Raw genomic sequence first — 19864 nt, forward strand, 5'->3', positions numbered from 1 at the left:
GGGGATGGTGGGGGCTGTAGTCATGTAACACACACACACACACACTTCAGCTATCAGGGGGATTGTGGGGGCTGTAGTCATGTAACACACACACTTCAGCTACCAGGGGGATGGTGGGGGCTGTAGTCATGTAACACACACACACACTTCAGCTACCAGGAGGATGGTGGGGGCTGTAGTCATGTAACTCACACACACACACAAACACACTTCAGCTACCAGGAGGATGGTGGGGGCTGTAGTCATGTAGCACACACTTCAGCTACCAGGAGGATGGTGGGGCTATAGTCATGTAACACACACACTTGAGCTCCAAGAGGGATGCTGGGGGCTGTAGTCATGTAACACACACACTTCAGCTACCAGGGGGATGGTGGGGGCTGTAGTCATGTAACACACACACACACTTCAGCTACCAGGAGGATGGTGGGGGCTGTAGTCATGTAACACACACTTCAGCTAACAGGGGGATGGTGGGGGCTGTAGTCATGTAACACACACACACACTTCAGCTATCAGGGGGATTGTGGGGGCTGTAGTCATGTAACACACACACTTCAGCTACCAGGGGGATGGTGGGGGCTGTAGTCATGTAACTCACACACACACACAAACACACTTCAGCTACCAGGGGGATGGTGGGGGCTGTAGTCATGTAACTCACACACACACACAAACACACTTCAGCTACCAGGAGGATGGTGGGGGCTGTAGTCATGTAGCACACACTTCAGCTACCAGGAGGATGGTGGGGGCTGTAGTCATGTAACACACACACTTGAGCTCCAAGAGGGATGCTGGGGGCTGTAGTCATGTAACACACACACAAACTTCAGCTACCAGGAGGATGGTGGGGGCTGTAGTCATGTAATACACACTTCAGCTACCAGGAGGATGGTGGGGGCTGTAGTCATGTAACACACACACACTTCAGCTACCAGGAGGATGATGGGGGCTGTAGTCATGTAGCACACACACTTCAGCTACCAGGAGGATGGTGGGGGCTGTAGTCATGTAACACACACACTTCAGCTACCAGGAGGATGGTGGGGCTGTAGTCATGTAACACACACTCTTCAGCTACCAGGGGGATGGTGGGGGCTGTAGTCATGTAACACACTTCAGCTACCAGGAGGATGGTGGGGGCTGTAGTCATGTAACACACACTTCAGCTACCAGGAGGATGGTGGGGCTGTAGTCATGTAACACACACACTTCAGCTACCAGAGGGATGGTGGGGGCTGTAGTCATGTAGCACACACTTCAGCTACCAGGAGGATGGTGGGGGCTGTAGTCATGTAACACACACACTTCAGCTACCAGGAGGATAGTGGGGGCTGTAGTCATGTAGCACACACTTCAGCTACCAGGAGGATGGTGGGGGCTGTAGTCATGTAACACACACTTCAGCTAACAGGGGGATGGTGGGGGCTGTAGTCATGTAACACACACACACACACACACACACACTTCAGCTACCAGGGGGATTGTGGGGGCTGTAGTCATGTAACACACACACTTCAGCTACCAGGGGGATGGTGGGGGCTGTAGTCATGTAACACACACACACACACTTCAGCTACCAGGAGGATGGTGGGGGCTGTAGTCATGTAGCACACACTTCAGCTACCAGGAGGATGGTGGGGGCTGTAGTCATGTAACACACACACTTGAGCTCCAAGAGGGATGCTGGGGGCTGTAGTCATGTAACACACACTTCAGCTACCAGGGGGATGGTGGGGGCTGTAGTCATGTAACACACACACACACACTTCAGCTACCAGGAGGATGGTGGGGGCTGTAGTCATGTAACACACACACACACACACACTTCAGCTAACAGGAGGATGGTGGGGGCTGTAGTCATGTAACACACACTTCAGCTACCAGGAGGATGGTGGGGCTGTAGTCATGTAGCACACACTTCAGCTACCAGGAGGATGGTGGGGGCTGTAGTCATGTAACACACACACTTCAGCTACCAGAGGGATGGTGGGGGCTGTAGTCATGTAACACACACTTCAGCTACCAGGAGGATGGTGGGGGCTGTAGTCATGTAGCACACACACTTCAGCTACCAGGAGGATGGTGGGGGCTGTAGTCATGTAACACACACTTCAGCTACCAGGAGGATGGTGGGGCTGTAGTCATGTAACACACACACTTCAGCTACCAGAGGGATGGTGGGGGCTGTAGTCATGTAGCACACACTTCAGCTACCAGGAGGATAGTGGGGGCTGTAGTCATGTAGCACACACTTCAGCTACCAGGAGGATGGTGGGGGCTGTAGTCATGTAACACACACTTCAGCTAACAGGGGGATGGTGGGGGCTGTAGTCATGTAACACACACACACACACACACACACACACACTTCAGCTACCAGGAGGATGGTGGGGGCTGTAGTCATGTAACACACACTTCAGCTAACAGGGGGATGGTGGGGGCTGTAGTCATGTAACACACACACACACACACACACACACTTCAGCTACCAGGAGGATAGTGGGGGCTGTAGTCATGTAGCACACACTTCAGCTACCAGGAGGATGGTGGGGGCTGTAGTCATGTAACACACACTTCAGCTAACAGGGGGATGGTGGGGGCTGTAGTCATGTAACACACACACACACACACACACACACTTCAGCTACCAGGGGGATTGTGGGGGCTGTAGTCATGTAACACACACACACTTCAGCTACCAGGGGGATGGTGGGGGCTGTAGTCATGTAACACACACACACACACACACTTCAGCTACCAGGAGGATGGTGGGGGCTGTAGTCATGTAGCACACACTTCAGTTACCAGGAGGATGGTGGGGGCTGTAGTCATGTAACACACACACTTGAGCTCCAAGAGGGATGCTGGGGGCTGTAGTCATGTAACACACACACTTCAGCTACCAGGGGGATGGTGGGGGCTGTAGTCATGTAACACACACACACACTTCAGCTACCAGGAGGATGGTGGGGGCTGTAGTCATGTAACACACACACACACACACACTTCAGCTACCAGGAGGATGGTGGGGCTGTAGTCATGTAACACACACACTTCAGCTACCAGGAGGATGGTGGGGGCTGTAGTCATGTAGCACACACTTCAGCTACCAGGAGGATGGTGGGGGCTGTAGTCATGTAACACACACTTCAGCTACCAGGAGGATGGTGGGGCTGTAGTCATGTAGCACACACTTCAGCTACCAGGAGGATGGTGGGGGCTGTAGTCATGTAACACACACAGTTCAGCTACCAGGAGGATGCTGGGGGCTGTAATCATGTAACACACACAGTTCAGCTACCAGGGGGATGGTGGGGGCTGTAGTCATGTAACACACACACTTCAGCTATTGGGATGATGAGGGTTGTAGTTGCACTTTTTCTTCTTTCAGGGCATGGTGACCAGGATTTGGGCGGCAGGGTAATCTGCAGGTTACAGCCCCCCTCCCCCGTCAGAGCACGGCCGACCTCCTGGTCATCCCCCACTGATGTCTGCCCGGGAGTTATCTGAGGGCCCCGGCCGCTCCTCCTCACAGTCCTGTGGCCCCCACCTCACAGTGCAGCCAGATGGAGTGGCCGCATCTCCTCCTCACCTCCAGCCTTCTCCTCCGTCCTCCTCTCCCCAACCCCGCTCTCCCTCTTCAGCCTCCTCACCTCCTCTCCCTTCTCCTCACTCCCGGACCGCCGGCTCTGCCTCTTCAGCCTCCTCACCTCCAGCCCTCTCTGTCCTCCTCACCTCCAGCCTTCTCCGTCCTCCTCTTCCTGACCCCCGCTCTCCGTCTTCAGCTTCCTCACCTCCAGCCTTCTCTGTCCTCCTCTCCCGGACCTCCCGCTCTCCTCCGTGCCACATGCCACATAAATCATCTCCCTGATAACAGAGTCTGGCTGAGCCGGATCCTATTATCAGACAGACACCGGCATTGGGGGTCTGCTACACACAGTAGCCGACCCCTGCTGCATACGGAGCGGCTCAGGAGGGGTTAATGCCGCTGTCAGTGTGACAGCGGCATCAACACAGTTACATAGCCGGCACAAGCAATTGCTATGTGCCGGCTATTTGAAATTAGCGCCGCCGGGAACGTAGGGAGAGAGAGCGCAGAGGAAGTGATAGCTGAGAGCAGGGAGAGGCATACAGAGAACACGGCCGGCACTCAGATAGCCGCCGGCCGTGTTCTCTGCTCTGCTCTTATGCAAATTAACATAAAGTATCGATACCAGGAAATCCTGGTATCGAACCGTTTTTCTGCCCGAAATATCTATAGTAGTATCAATATTTCGGTGCATCGTGCATCCCTAGTCGTGACATCACCATTTTATCCAGGAAGTGAAGCCTTGATGCAGTAGTAAGTGCAGGGAAAAAAGCACTTTATAAGCATTTAACGTAATAAGTGCATATTGGTGATTTGTCTAACTTTTGGGGGGCAATACAGCACTTAAATAAAAAGTTTTGCCAGACTTCTCCTTTTATCAAGTAATCTAACAAAACCACACTTTTTAAAATAAGCTTTTGAAACAACAGGCACACTTTAACATCACTTTCATGGCCCTAGAACCAAAATAGGCTGTATCCATGTTTTCTAGGACTCCCTAGGGCTGCATCCAATTTCTTCAGCCAGGTCTAATCAAATGCTGAGCATTTAGGTTCAGACGAACACAAGTGTGCTCGAGCTTCACTCATCTGTAGCTGTTACTTTACCTTTAACGAGAACCTTTCACAATTCCTTTCCTTTCCTTATTTAGTAAATACATGCAATGCCCATAAAATACCAATTGTGGACCACCTACTTTTATAACTATGTATTGTGCCATTCTTCTTTTATTCTTTCTAGAAATGTATGACTCAATAACCAACTGGGTGTTACCAATTGGAGATGTGTCCCTACACTGTTTGACACTATCCAATCAGAGCTGACATACCCCCAACTAGTTACACCCAGTTGGTTAAGTCATAAACTTATAGTAAGAATAACTGAGGAATGGCACATCACAGAGACATTCCACAATTGTTATTTCATGGTAAATACAAGTATTTACTAAATCAGAAAAGTAAGGCCTTATTCACACAATCAGTCATTTTTTTTTACCTGTGGTTTAAGTCTGCTATTTAGCTCGGTGATCCGTGATAAACTGCCAGTGATTGCATCCGTATTGCAATCTGTGTCTTTTTTGTGTGGATCTGCTAAAACTATACAATGCTAATTATAAAAAGGTTACCATCACATTGCTGACACAAGGGTCGGCTTCACCACTAATACAGCCGCAGCTGTGCTAGTGGGTACACTTCAAGGGACACTACCGGATCAAAAGAATGCCATAATAGAGCACCCCATCCCATACAGGAACTACTGTTATGCTTGACAGTGGGTTTATGCATTTAATATTGTAGGCTTCATCCGGTGACATACACCACAACAGAAAGTGGGGGAAAACAGTGAAACTGTACTCATCAGACCATGTCACATTTCTATGCATCCAGTGTCTATCATTTGGGATTTTTGCATCATTAAACGCAGAGGTTGACATTTTGTGGTATTTGGCTATTGCAGCTCTGCCATGGATACCATTTTTTAGCACACCTGACAGTTTCCCTTGATAATAATTTGAGGGGCCATGGTTTTGTGTTTTTGGCTACAATTCAACAAAGTTCTCTTCTGTATTCTGTATCAAGGTTTGATTTAACTACAACTACTTCTGTATGCAGATGCCAGTCTTTGCATACTGAGATGTGATCAAGGAACCTGTAGACCTTGACACACCCATCAACTTGGCGACTCAGGTCACTGACGCCCGTTATCAGTGCACACCAACAGATTTTGAGGATAGCACAATTAATAAAGTTTATCAGTGGTGATATTAGTTGCGTAACTGAGAACAAAAGGGCATTACCAGTTATTGCAGGTGTATGAGGAAGAGTTTACCTTGTCTATGTAAAAATAGGAATGTTCTAGGTATTATAGCGAACCCCCGTATATAGACATTTGTTAACTAGAAAATATCATGGCCTTGAAATATAGTATATACATTCATACTCTACATGTAGCTATTTTGTGAAACCTTTGCTTTACTAACAAGTAATAAGTTTAATTTTGTCAGATACTCCAGTGCCTTCCAGAGCTGCACTAAGGACCATGTTAGATGGCCCGATATTTAGGAGCAAGTGAGTACTGACCTGTGGGAGGGGCTGCTTGGACAATTTAAAGATCATCCTGGTGGCGCATAGGGGGGAGCGCCGGTCTGCTTCTGCAGCTCCTATTGCACGGCGCGATGGCCAACAGACTGTCCCTGTCGTAACCGGGATTTTAGCTCATGTTTTAATTCAACGATCGGCCGACATTTTGCATGTAAATGCGGTGAAATGAGAAACCGACAGGGAAACACTAGCATAAACTTCACATGTAGTATTTTGGTCAGTGTTTTTGTCTAAAACCAGTGAAATCAACACACAAAAGAACTATAATAAAAGATTTACACATTTTTGACACACTTCTAACTTCACCCCTTAATGACCGCGGGCATAAATGTACGCAGCCTGTGCCTTAATGCAAATGGGCGCACATTTACGCTTGCGGTCCGAGACAGCACCAATCGCCATTAGTGTTCAGTAAAAAGATGGCGACAGTGCCACCCCCACGATCACCGTGATTGGCTCCCCCCCCCCTTTTTGTTTTACGCGCCCTTCCGCCGCTGAGTGTTGATCAGCATCGCACGTAAGTGCGCCGCTGATCAACAACTCCTTTTTAGCGTAGGGGCTTTTTTCCCCCCTATATCCCATCTCCACTGTCTGCTGATAAGTGCGGCATTTATCAGCAACTCCTTTTTTGGCATAGGTTTTTTTTTTCTTACTGTTAAAAAAAATAAATGATAAAAAACACTACATTACATGAAATAAAGTTATACACTACACTACATTACACATTTACATACCCCATATACTAATCCCCGTATAAAAATGTCCCACAGGGTGTTTTCGGTGGAGGAGGCATACGCTATTATTGCCTCCAACACCGAAACAGCCAGTGATGATGAATGGGGGGATCCTTCTTTCCTCCATTCATCCTCATCATCACCATCATCATCACCCAGTGATGATGAATATTTCCATGTGGGCGTCCAAGGAGGACACCTCGGGCTGCCCCCCCCAGACAACTCATCCCATCTCGCCCCCGGCCCCCCCAGACACATCATCCCATCTCGCCCCCCGCCCCCCAGACAGGTGACCCAATCCCTAACCCCCCCCCAGAAGGATGACCCCATCTGGACCCCAACCCCCCAAAATTATAAGTCCTGGATTCCTGGCTTTGTAACACAAGCAGGAATCCAAATTAAACCCACAGGTGTCAGAGAAATAGACTTTTTCAAACTCTATTTCTCTGATGACCATATAAATTTGATGGTTGCGTAAACAAACTTGTACGCGCACCAATTTATAGCCAACAAACCCCTCCTTCTTTTTTCATTTTCACTGCATCAAATGGGGTCCACGCCAGATAGATTGGAAATGAAAAAAATTCAGGTGCTCCTGCTGCACATGGGCCTCAGGGTACACTTAGGCAGATTTAGACTGGAAGAGACACTGAAATCCAACCACCAGAATGCCCCCCCTCATCCTCGGAGTTAGTGGGAAGATCGTTTGGGAACTGATCTTCCCACTACCAGGTAAAGGTTACCACCTGTACGTGGATAACTTTTATACCAGCACCCCCTCTTCTGGTCCATTGCTGCCCGAGCTACTGTAGCTTGTGGCACGATCCGAAAATATCAGAAGCAGCAATAAAGCTTTTATATTTAGCAGCCATGGAGCGGACCCAGCGCTTCTGGATATGAGGGAGCCCGTATAGTACTGGGGCAACATTTCCCAGGTGACGTCTGCCACACTAGAAAAGAGGGGAGACCCCAGAAGAAGTGCAGAGTGTGCCGTAAAAGGGGGATCAGGAAGGACAACATTTTCCAGTGTGACACCTGTCCTGATCACCCCGGCCTCTGCATAAAGGATCGCTTCAAGGCGTACCACATGTCATTGGAGTTCAAAATTTTCTATATTCCTTCCCTTATTTCAGGGGTCATGTTGATCCAGGGATTATTCTGATTGCCATTTTGGAGTCGGGAAGGAATGTTTTCCCTTTGATAAGGCTACTGTCGTCTTCCTCATAAGCTTTTCTTTGCCTTCCTCTGGATCGACACAGGTTGGATTTGATGGACTCCTGTCCTTTTCAACCTTATAAACTAATAATTGGCCTAATACCCGCAAATAAATTAAAATTGTCCCTTTTACCCAGCTAAATAGGCATGGCCCCCATTCCCATTAGAGGCTTGCCATGTTGCTAGATTCCTTGAAGGGTGTAGTTTACAAAAGGAGGTCACTTGTGGGGGGTTTCTACTGTCCTGGCAGCACAGAGGCTTTGTAAATGCGACATGGCCTCCATCCTCCATTCCAGCCTCTAAATTCCAGCGCTCTGTCCCTTTGGCGGCTTTCCCTTTGCCCATATGGCACATTATGTCCACATGTGGGATATTTTTGTACTCAGGGGAAATAACCCTACACGTTTTGTGTTTATTTTCTCTTTTGGAAACCCCTTGTGGAAATTGAAAAAATCAAGGCTAGACCAACATTAAGTGTCATTTTTTAAAAGTTTTACACTAAATCATTGACCTTATGATTTTATTCATTTTCAAAAGGGGTTAAAAGATTAAAAAAAAAAACACAAAATGTGTAGAACTATTTCCCCTGAGTACGGAAATACCCCACATGTGGACATAAAGCGCCATGCGGCTGCAAAATGAGCCTCCAAAGGGAAGGAGCACCATTTGGCTTTGGAGGCTGGATTATGCTGGAATGGATTTTGAGGGCCATGTTGCATTTGAAAGGCCCCTGTGTTGCCAAGACAGTTCCACATTTGTGCCCACATTTGTTCCACATTTGTGCCTACCACCAGTGGGGTCCATATGCTCACTGCACCCCTTGTTAGATTCCTTGAGGGGTGTAGTTTCCAAAATGGGGTCACTTGTGGGGAGCTTCCACAGTTTTGGCTGTATGGGGGCTTTGTAAATGCGACATGGCCCTTGAAGTTCATTCCAGTGAAATCCAGCTTTCAAAAGCCAATTGGCGCTCCCTCCCTTTGGAGGCCCGTCCTGTGCCCGCTTGGCACTTTATGTCTACATGTGGGGTATTTCCGTACTCGGAAGAAACTTCGCTACATGTTTTGTGTTTTTTTTTTCTTTTATCCCCTTGTAAAAATGAAAAATTGAAGGCTAGAATAACATTTTAGTGTAAAAAATTAAAATTTTCTTTTTTCACGCCACATTGTTTTTAAAATCTGTGAAACACCTGTGGGGTCCAAATGCTCACCACACCCCTTGTTACATTCCTCGAGGGGTGTAGCTTTTTAAATGGTGTCCCTTTAGGGGTGTTTTTTATGTTTTGGCACCACAGAGCCTCTGCCAACCTGAAGTGGTACAGTCAAAAATTACCAAATATAACTGAGGCGTTGAAATTCACTAGGCGCTCCTTTATATCTGAGGCTTGTGGTTGCATCGAGTAGTGCAATAGGGCCACATATGGGGTATTTCTATAAACTGAAGAAAAAGGGAAATCAATATTGGGGTGGATTTCTCTGGTAATAGGTTTATAATTATGAATTATTAATAAAATTTCTGCACAGAAAATAAAAATTTTCAATTTTCTTACACACTTAGCTTTTATTTCTGTGACTCACCTAAAGGGTTAAAACACTTTCTGGATGTGCTTTTGCACAGTTTGGGGGGGGGGGGGGGTGCAGTTTCTGAAATGGGGTGCTTTGTGGAGTTTTCTAACATATAGTCCCCTGAAGTATACGTAGTGTAAACCCAGTCAGAATTGTGGTCCTCATATTACAACCAAAACCAGGAGTGGCCGCATTTCGTACGCCGCCGTACATGTGCGGCTGAAACTACGGGTGTGGGAAAAATTGACATGCGGCCGGATGCGTACAAACCGCAAACATACGCCCGCAGTACAGTTATGTTTTCCTAGCTTGTTTCGAAGCGATCTGAAACAGGTCATTTACTTGGAAATCTTCGCCCAGCCCAATAAAACTCACAGAACCTTTTGGATCGAAAAATCAAGTTCAATTTGGCTGAAATAAGTACTCGGTACGGGACCGCATGGAAATCCACGGCCGTGAGTTGGAACATTTCTGTCCTCAAACAATGGTCTTGTTCATTTTTCAAGGCACCATCTACGATCCGGCCGTAAGCTCATATGTAGTGTGCATTGTGCGGCCGTATATCGTATACTTTCAAGCGAACGCATCAACCTCAAAACTACGTGCGTATATTCGCGGTTCGCACTACGGCTGGACTCATACGCAGTGTGAACACAGCCTTATAATGCAAAAGATATTCAAATAAAACACTAGTTAGTTAAAAATCCAGACCTTAATAGGCCCAGTCAAAAATGACCAAAACATTATATGTGTATAGTAGAACCAAACAGAACAGCAGGGTTAAGCAAAACATACTGATATACTATTTGTTACCCTATTGTTAAACAGAACTTGTTAGTAGTTTTATGTTGCCCAAATTGGGGGCAGCATAAAACCAGGACAGGCTCCTTTATTACTAAGAGCTATGGTTCCCCCAGAGTTTCAGAGAAAAGAGTTGTAAAACTGCCCAGGATAACAGCGTTGAGTTGAGGAGTCAAAGGGCAGTCCATGTCAGTTTCTCATGTGCTTCATTGATATCTCCCTTAGCACAGTTAGGGAGAGACGTGTCCATCAAGTGGGGCAGGGAGAAGCTGGCTGGGACCACTCTAATGAGTCAAAGCCCTAATGCCGGGCAGTTTCAAAGCTAGGATTTCTCTGAAACACTGTAACATTTCAGAGTTAATCAGCTCTGATAAGGACGCTATTACCCCTATTCAAACTACCCGTTGTTCAGGCTACATGAAACTCCTGGCAGGTTCTTTATAAGTGACTCGGTTATGCTATCCATATGGGTTTATGCAATCGAGTCTCAGCTGCTGGTTTCCACTTTCCACATGTTCACCTCTTCTGTATCCTGTGTCTATTTCAGAAAGCCGTAAGAGTGACCACCATGATGAAGAGGCTGAGAGCTCCAGAACAGACACCAGAGTCCAAAACCCCTTCTCCATCCAACGAGAATGAGAGGACGCCAGAGCTGGCAACCCCAGCCAGTACACCAGCTGGGGACACTCCAACTCTGCTTACTCCATCTCCAGACGGAACCGGCTGAGAGTCTGGGAGAGGAGAGCAAACAACCCAACACCCTCTTCACCGCAGAGCATACTCTCATTACCCTTCCTTCCCCTCCGCTTGGGAGGGGTTCTCTGCAGTCATGTCATTAACATTGTCGCTGCCAGAGAGATCTGCACCTGATTGCAGCGCAGAACGATGCCAGACCCGTCGATTGCTAGGCAGAAATGCAGCACTGACTCCCATTTCATTGCCCCACTAACCCCATCACTGCTAGAGCAGAGCCTTTATTTTTATTCCGCATTCCCTTAGTTGCTAGAGATTTATGCACTGTTAGAGGAAAGTTATTTTCCCTCATCCCCCCCTTCGTTATGATGCTAGATAAATGACCGCGCCTTGCACCCTCATGATCGCCTCTCCTCGACTGCCATAATTAAAGTGGACCTCTTATAATAAGTTAATATAGATCTATTTAAAAATGATCAAAGTTTATAACTGAAACTTTTTAAATATAAGTAATTTTTAGCAGTCTCTATAGTGCCTCTTTGTGGCATTTCCTTACTATACCCTCACTTGTATTCATAATGAGCGTTATAAAATGGCTTCTGCTCCCATACCTTGGAGGATGGAGTGTAGAAAGATGAGAGCCATAGCACTCCTTAGTGCAGGACTGCAGGTTTATTAGGTCCACTTTAAGCCTAAGGTGTATTATACGTAAAAACTTATTTCTCCAGATTGCCTCTTTGTTTCCTCATCCCTTTCTGAACCCCAATTGTGCCCCACTTGGGGACACATAATGTACAGACCTTTCCCATGTGTTTTGTAAGCTTTCTTTGAATAAATGTGCTGCATATCCCAGTTGTTGCTGTCTCCATGATGTGGGGAGGGGTGCAACACTGATTTATAGCAAGTTGTAACCAATGTAAACCATGTGCTAAATATGTACAATGCATTGTGTGTATGACGACTGGCAGCTAAGTCCCTTCCCTCCTGGTAAAGTACCAAGCACCATCTCCCATGGGCATTCAGTAGTATCAATGGAGCAAAAAATTGTTCCCAATATATTGAAACCTGCCCTATCGGTTAACCAATTTCAGCCTCATGAAATGTTTTCTTTCAAGCTATTAGACTAGTTTCCCTTTAAAGAGTCACTGTCGTATATTTTTTTTTTGCAGAAATCAATAGTCCAGGCGATTTTAAGAAACTTTGTAATTGGGTTTATTAGCCAAATCTGCCATTATCTGCATGTAAAAAGCCTTTTCCCAGGTCCCCCCCTCCTTCCTTTTTTTCATCCACTCTGAAAAATCTGAAAATTGTGACTTGTTGCAGGAGACGTACCCTGTCTGCTCTAGGGAGAGGGGAGGGGGGAGGAGGAAGGAGGGAGTTAGCCGGCAGCAGAAAGCAGATAACAGAGGATTACAGGCAGGGAGCTGGGTGACAGCTGTAATCCGAGCTCAGACAGGTCACTGGTGACTGTCACAGGAGATATCCCGTGAGGGATTTGTAGATTAACTCTTTGTTGTCCTGTTTTGGTCTTTTCTTTAGCTCTCTCCATAGGAGAACAATGAAGACAGGGGGGAGAGCTTCAAACTGCTTTTTCATGATAAAAATGCATTTTTCGGATAATAAACCCAATTACAAAGTTTCTTAAAATCGCCTGGACTATTGATTTCTGCAAAAAAAAATTTCACGACAGTGACACTTTAAGATTATGAGCTTCATGTATATAACAAAATGAGGAGCGCGGCATGATTTGTCATCTGATCCTTACATAACTCATACATTACATATCTTTAAAAGGGATTTCTCAGACTTTAACCAGATGGGGCTAAAAGGTCTCTCTGAGGATTATGGACATTAAGTCACATGGAAGCAAAAGTGCAGCTGACCAGAGAGCGACAGGGAGAGCTTAAAATGTTTAGTGATGTTACAGTAAGTTACTACTGTGTCTGATCATGAGGATATTTTTATATCTATGTGGTGTTTCTTGTATAATCTATTGGAATATGGCCATAAAGCCTAGTAATTCCTCAGGATATAGCCAGAGTATACAGGTTATCCTAATATAACCTAACCATCCAATTATAGATAGAAATGTAGACCACACAAGTATAAGCTGGGCATTGTTGCACATTTATCTCTCTATCTATCTATTATAATTATAATACCTAATCACTGAATGTGTATGTTTTATTGTTTTCCATTGCCACAGTTGTATAAAACCCAGCACCTACCAATGCCGTCTGCCTTTACAAACATTTGTGAAATGGCCCTCTGAATTTAAGAGTGGTATTGTAAGGGTAATTTCACACTTCATAAGTAGATTCGTAGCAGAAATTCCTGCGGCTGTACTTTTCATGTAAAACATCATCATTCATTTGAATGGAACTCATTTTCAATTACAGAAAACTTGGCAGCAAATCTATTGACTGTGAATTTACCTTAATAGGATGCCATTGAAATTACTTCCTTCCTAGATTTTACACCATCAACTGTGAGTTGCATTATTTGGAGACCACAATAACTTAACCATAAAATGGACACCATGTAAACTTACAGAATACGTTCACCAAGTACTAAAGTGCAAAGTACATAAAAGTCACTAACGCTCATCTAGCATTACAATCAGCAGAAGCTCTGGAAAGCGGAAGTCTTGTAGCCTGAGTTTCCCTGGCCAAGCAGCAGCATGCAACACTTACACCATCAAGCATAATGCCAAGCATCAGGTGGAGTGGTGTGAAGCACACCATCCCTGAAGCAGTGGAAATGTCTTCTGTAGAGTGATGATTTGCGCTTCTCTGACAGACTGATGGATTAGGTATTACCTGCCTGACTGCACTGTGTGAACTATAATAGTTTGTTGGAGAATTATTGGCTGTCCTTCAGGAGTTGGCCTAGGCTCCGCAGTTCTGTTCATGATAAATCCTAAAGGGAATCTATCAGCACCCAGGCACTACCTGAGGTGCTGACAGAGTGGTGTAGCTGGCAGTCCCCTTGTAGGCATGTTACCTTTTGGTAATTTGTCCATGCAGTGGATTATGCACTTGTGTCTCCTACAGTAATGAAGAGTCAAAGAGGAGTTGTGGCTCAGCATTCGTGCCACACTCTGGCACATCTCACCACTCTGTCCTCCTTCCTCTTCTTCATTAATAATCAATGCTGTCCAGCATCCTGCTCGCTCAGCTGTCAGCCAGTGTCTCCGATTGCAGATCAGTCCTCTGTAGGCAGTTTATGTCTGAAAGAAACACTCAATATAGTTGAATCTCTGAGCCCAAATGTGTTGAAGCTGTGGTCTATGGGTAGCTCACCTGTCTAGAGAACACCAACAGCTCTTTCTTTGGTTTGAGTCCCCTAATGGAAATAAAATATAGTTATTTTTTCTTTTTTTCCCTTCATTATTGTATCATTTTTAAAAGTGCAAAGATTTCCCAGTCAGGTGCAAATTATTTTAATTTTTTTTTAAACAATGATGAAAAAATACATATAGTTATTTATTTTTCTCAAAATTGTATTAAAAAAAATAAATTAATTTTGACCTGATTGTGAATTATTTGTGTTGTTAAAAATGATACAATAATGAGAAAAAAAAAGAAAAAATAAAGACCTATATTTCATTTCCATCAGTGGATTACTACCAAAGAAAGATCTGCTAGTGTTTCCTAGATGATTTACCCCTAGATTACAGCTCCAACACAGGCTGGGAAATTCAACTATATCTGATTGCAGATCAGTCCTCTGTTGGCAGATATTGACAGACAGCTGAGCGAGCAAGTCGTTTTGGAAACTTTTTCCTATGGTAAAGCTTTGGGGAAGGCCCTTTTCTGTTCCAGTATAATTGTGTCCCAATTCACAAAGCAAATTCCATTAAGGCATGGTTGGGTGACTCTGTTGTTTAAGAAATTGACTGGCGTATGCACTAGCCCTGATCCTAACCCACATAAGTTCTGGATACACTAGAAAAGAGATTGCAAGCAAGGCCATCTTGCTTAAGTGACGTACAGTATTATCCAGCTCGATCAATAATGTAAATGAGTGCCGATCCGCTAGATCATTGCTTTTTTACTGAGTCTATTACACGGCTCAACCATTATGCAGCAAGGGCTGCAGGTACATTTTTGGCAATGTCCGTGCAGCCCTTGCCTAGTAAAGTTTATACATACCTGACGACACTCCCCGATGCTTCTGCCTGCTCCCTGTTACCTTTTAGTTTTCTGCCTGGTCTTGGCTTCTTGGCTGAGCGGCCTGTCACTTTAGAGGCCGGCTTTGCAGTCCAGGCAGAAGACAGGAAGGTACCAGGGAGCAGACAGAACCATCAAGGAGCGTGCACAGATATGTATGAACTTGGCCATGTATTGCTATTGCACATAGCAGTGCACGTCCACCAGCTGATGATTTTAGGTTACGACTAGAGATGAGCGAACCGGGTTCGGGTTCGAGTCATCCGAACCTGAACGTTCCGTATTTGATTAGCTGGGGCTGCTGAACTTGGATAAAGCTCTAAGGTTGTCTGGAAAACACGGATACAGCCAATGACTATATCCATGATTTCCACATAGCTATATGGCTTTATCCAACTTCAGCAGCCACCGCTAATCAAATGCCGAAAGTTCGGGTTCGGATCGACTCGAGCATGCTCGATGTTCGCTCATCTCTACTCACAACCTAAAGACACAATAAGCCTATGATGTCAGCTGATCATTGTCTTTATTACACAAAATGATGATCTGATGAATCCGCGAGATTTGGCAGATTATCACTCCATGTAATAGGGCCCTAACATCAGGGTTTGACCTCACAAATGCTCTTCTGAATCGATGGGCCACTGTTTCGCTTCAAAATCTTGTAGAAAGTCTTTCCAGAAGAGTAGTTGTAACTGCAAAGAATGGACCAACTCCAAATTTTTGTTGGGGCTGTCCTTTCAAATAAAAAGTGATAAAAAGTAAAAGGTGACGTAAAGGTTATTCTCACCCATCCCATTCCCTGGAGGCAGGAGGAGACTGCCCGCTACCGCCTGGAATTCCGGGATTCAGCCTATTACCTAGGCTGAATCACGGAATTCCAGGCGGTACCCAGGCACTCTCCCCCTTCCCCATGGACCAGGAAGGCATCAGCAATCAAATGCAGAAGGTTTGTGAATGTTCAAGTTCGATCGAACTGAGGATTTCCTGAGGTTCGATCAACTCTACTCCCAATCCCCCGCTGGTCTCCATGGCTGCAGTTGTATCCTGCCTCAGTCAATGATTGGCTGAGTGTTCACTTTCAGAAACCAGGAAATAGAGGAGGCCAGTGGGAACCAGGACAGATGACAATAACTTTATTGTTATGTTTACACCAACCTCTCCTTCCCCTTTAATTCTCATTTATTTAGAATGGGAATCTCTAAAACTCCTGTTGATGTAATGTGTAGGCATCCCTGTGCTTTTATCCATATAATTTATTTACAGCTGGTATAAGTTAGACATATTCTTGTATAATGATACGTTTGAATCAATAATCACAGTGATAATAACCATAGTAAATGCAAAGAATGATTAATTACAATAAGATTAGCTCTGTTTATATTAAATTATAGTTATAGTAGGATTCATTTGTGACCTCATGAAAGGATGACACATCATCACTAGTAACAAGAGGTGACAGAGCGGTGCAGAAATTACCAGGTAAGTATATTGCACTTCTCTATATAGGGATACTCCGACCTCAGTAAAAACCCAAAAAAAATCATGCAGAACCATATAGCATTTCTTATCTGTCTACCCCAGTTCTGAGACAACCAAAAATACATTTGTTTCATGTATCTGTACCTCTTATCAGCAAATGTCAGAAATACCTATTTACAAGTTGAGTTGCTGCTGAATACAATATCCACAATGCATTGTTTTCCCTCTTTAAAGAGGAACTCCAGGTAGAGGTAAAAAAAATAAAATAAACCTGCTGCAGAAGCACAGCATATAGCATTGCTTACCTGTCTAACACAGTTTTAAAACTACTAAAAATCCATTTGCTTTGGGGGGTTTTGTTCTGTATTGTGTGGCTATACTTTCTGGTTGAGCAGTTGTATACTGTACTACAGCTTCCAGAATGCCCATTTCCCCCTAAAAACTGTTGAAGAACATCTAAGCTTTGTTCACACATTGCAGTTTTATTGTGTTACTGAATTATTTGCAGTACTTTATCATGTCATTGTGTTCCCACCCACACAGCACACAGTTACTACCTGTAACACCACACAGCACGCTGTATTCTCTATCTGTAACACCACACAGCACTATGTATTCTCTACCTGTAACACCACACAGCACACTGTATTCTCTACCTGTAACACGACACAGCACGCTGTATTCTCTACCTGTAACACCACACAGCACGCTGTATTCTCTACCTGTAACACCACACAGCTCGCTGTATTCTCTACCTGTAACACCACACAGCACGCTGTATTCTCTACCTGTAACACCACACAGCACGCTGTATTCTCTACCTGTAACACCACACAGCACAGTTACTACCTGTAACACCACACAGCACACTGTATTCTCTACCTGTAACACCACACAGCATGCTGTATTCTTTACCTGTAACACCACACAGCACGCTGTATTCTCTACCTGTAACACCACACAGCACACTGTATTCTCTACCTGAAACACTCACATAGCACGCTGTATTCTCTACCTGTAACACCGATATTGGACTAAAGAACCTTTTGAATTTAATTTAATTTTTTTTCTTTTCATCTCTATTATGATCAAGCATCTTTTGTCTTTAACCGTGAGCTCCACAATAAGGACTTTATCCGATACTATCTTACATGGGATATACGGCAGTGTCGGCTCTGATCCTTTGTGCATCATTTAACTGTATTACTGCATCATCTTTGTGAAGATACTGCAGTACTGCAATAAAACTCCAACATGTGTGAACATAGCCCTAATTTCACTGTAGACTTTTGCACAATCAGTGAAGTTGCAGCAGCTGCTTCTGTCACTCCTTGCCTGCTCAGGTGTAGGCTAAAGGCTAAAGAGGCCGGTCAAAGATGGTGAATCACTCAGGGGATTGGGGGATCCATCCAAGCCCCCTGTGACATCACGCCCTGCCCCCTGTCTGCATCATTAGCAAACACACACAATGTGACACAGAGGCACATAATCTTTGTCTTATAAGGGGAGGGGGGGGGGGGGGAGCAGAGGGAGCAGGAGACAAAGTGGATTGGCACAGAGGCCAGTTTTCTTCACTTCCTGGATGTCAATCGGCTACCAGTGTGGCTATCTATATAACTTTCAATGTGCTTTTTTTAAAAAAAGAAAGTTTTCCTTATCTGGAGTTCCCCTTTAACACACAGTCTACTTCCTTTCTAGAACACTCTTGCTAATCCCCTGCCCGGAGCTGCTAAAGAATGTTTTATTTAGGGTATGTTCACAAACTGCAGATTTTCTGTATTCATTCCCTGTCTGCTTCTCTACTAGTGGCATGATTTAGTGCAAGGCAGCATGGTATAAACGCACCTGATTCTTTCCTAAATGTCCCAATAAAGTTTTGTTTTAGCCCAGAAGTAAAAACAAGCAGATACATATGTGTATTTGACAAGGCTGCATGGACTCGGGAGAGGTGGAAAATTGGGCTGCAGGGGCTGGTCAGAGGTCTTGACATCACTCAATAGACAGGGCTTGAGCTTAGATACAAGCGGTGCTGAACTGGGACTAAAAGCAGCAGTGGTGATTGATGTTCAAGCCCGATTGTATTGCAAAGATTAAGGACCAAGCCCTTAATGACCCATTGGACCGCGCCGATTTTCATTTTTGCATTTCATTTTTCCCTCCTCCCCTTCTAAGAGCTCAAACACTTTCATTTTTGTATCTACAGGGCTATGTTTTTTTCAGGAATAGGTGTACTTTGTAATGGTGGCTTTAAATCTACCATAACATGTATGACAGAACCCCAAAATATTAGTTATGAAAATAAAAATTGGTGAAATTGGAAAAAAAAGAATGCAATATGGTAACTTTTGGGGGTTCCTGTGTCTACATAATGCACTATATGGTAAAAGCAACATGGTAACATTATTCTATAGGTCAGTCTGAACACAACCATATGGAGGTTTACACAGATTTTGTAATGTTTTTTTTTTATATTGAAATCCTTTTTTTTTGTGCAATTAATTATTAGAAAAATGGTCCTATTGTGACGCTTATAACGGTTTTAGTTTTTTACCCACGGAGCGTCATTTCTTGCACCACGATCTCTAGTTTTTATTAATACCATACGGACACTTTGATCACTTTTTATTAATTTTTCTTATATATAATGTAACAAAAAATTGGTAATCCTGGAGCTTTTTACCTCCTTCTTTTATGCCATACAGGATGACAATTGTTATATATGAATAGATTGGACAATTACGCATGCTACAGTATATAATATGTTTATTTATTTCATTATTTTTATTGTTATTATTATTATTTTATATTTATATTATTATATATTATATTATATATAATATAATTATTATATATTATATTATATATTATATATTATTTATATTATTATTTTTATGTTTTATTTATATTATGGGATGGGGGTGATTTTAACTTTTAGTAGGGGAGGGGCTTTAGGGTATTTTTAAAAACATTTTTACTTTTTTTTTTTTACACGAATTTTAAGCCCCCCTGG

At 44.3% G+C, this 19864-nt stretch overlaps 1 protein-coding gene across 4 annotated transcripts in view; it reads left to right on the forward strand.

Moving 5' to 3' along the window:
• Positions 1–12005, forward strand: part of CAMKV (CaM kinase like vesicle associated) — an 81678-nt gene extending 69673 nt beyond the window's left edge. For all 4 annotated transcript variants that reach the window (XM_069968660.1, XM_069968661.1, XM_069968663.1 and 1 more), the window contains exon 11: positions 11055–12005. In XM_069968660.1, the coding sequence (XP_069824761.1) occupies positions 11055–11234 (180 nt within the window). In that variant the 3' untranslated portion in view covers positions 11235–12005. The remainder of the gene's footprint in view (positions 1–11054) is intronic.
• Positions 12006–19864: the final 7859 nt, after the last annotated feature.

Source organism: Dendropsophus ebraccatus, chromosome 4 (genome assembly GCF_027789765.1).
Source record: "Dendropsophus ebraccatus isolate aDenEbr1 chromosome 4, aDenEbr1.pat, whole genome shotgun sequence".
Classification (NCBI taxonomy): domain Eukaryota; kingdom Metazoa; phylum Chordata; class Amphibia; order Anura; family Hylidae; genus Dendropsophus; species Dendropsophus ebraccatus.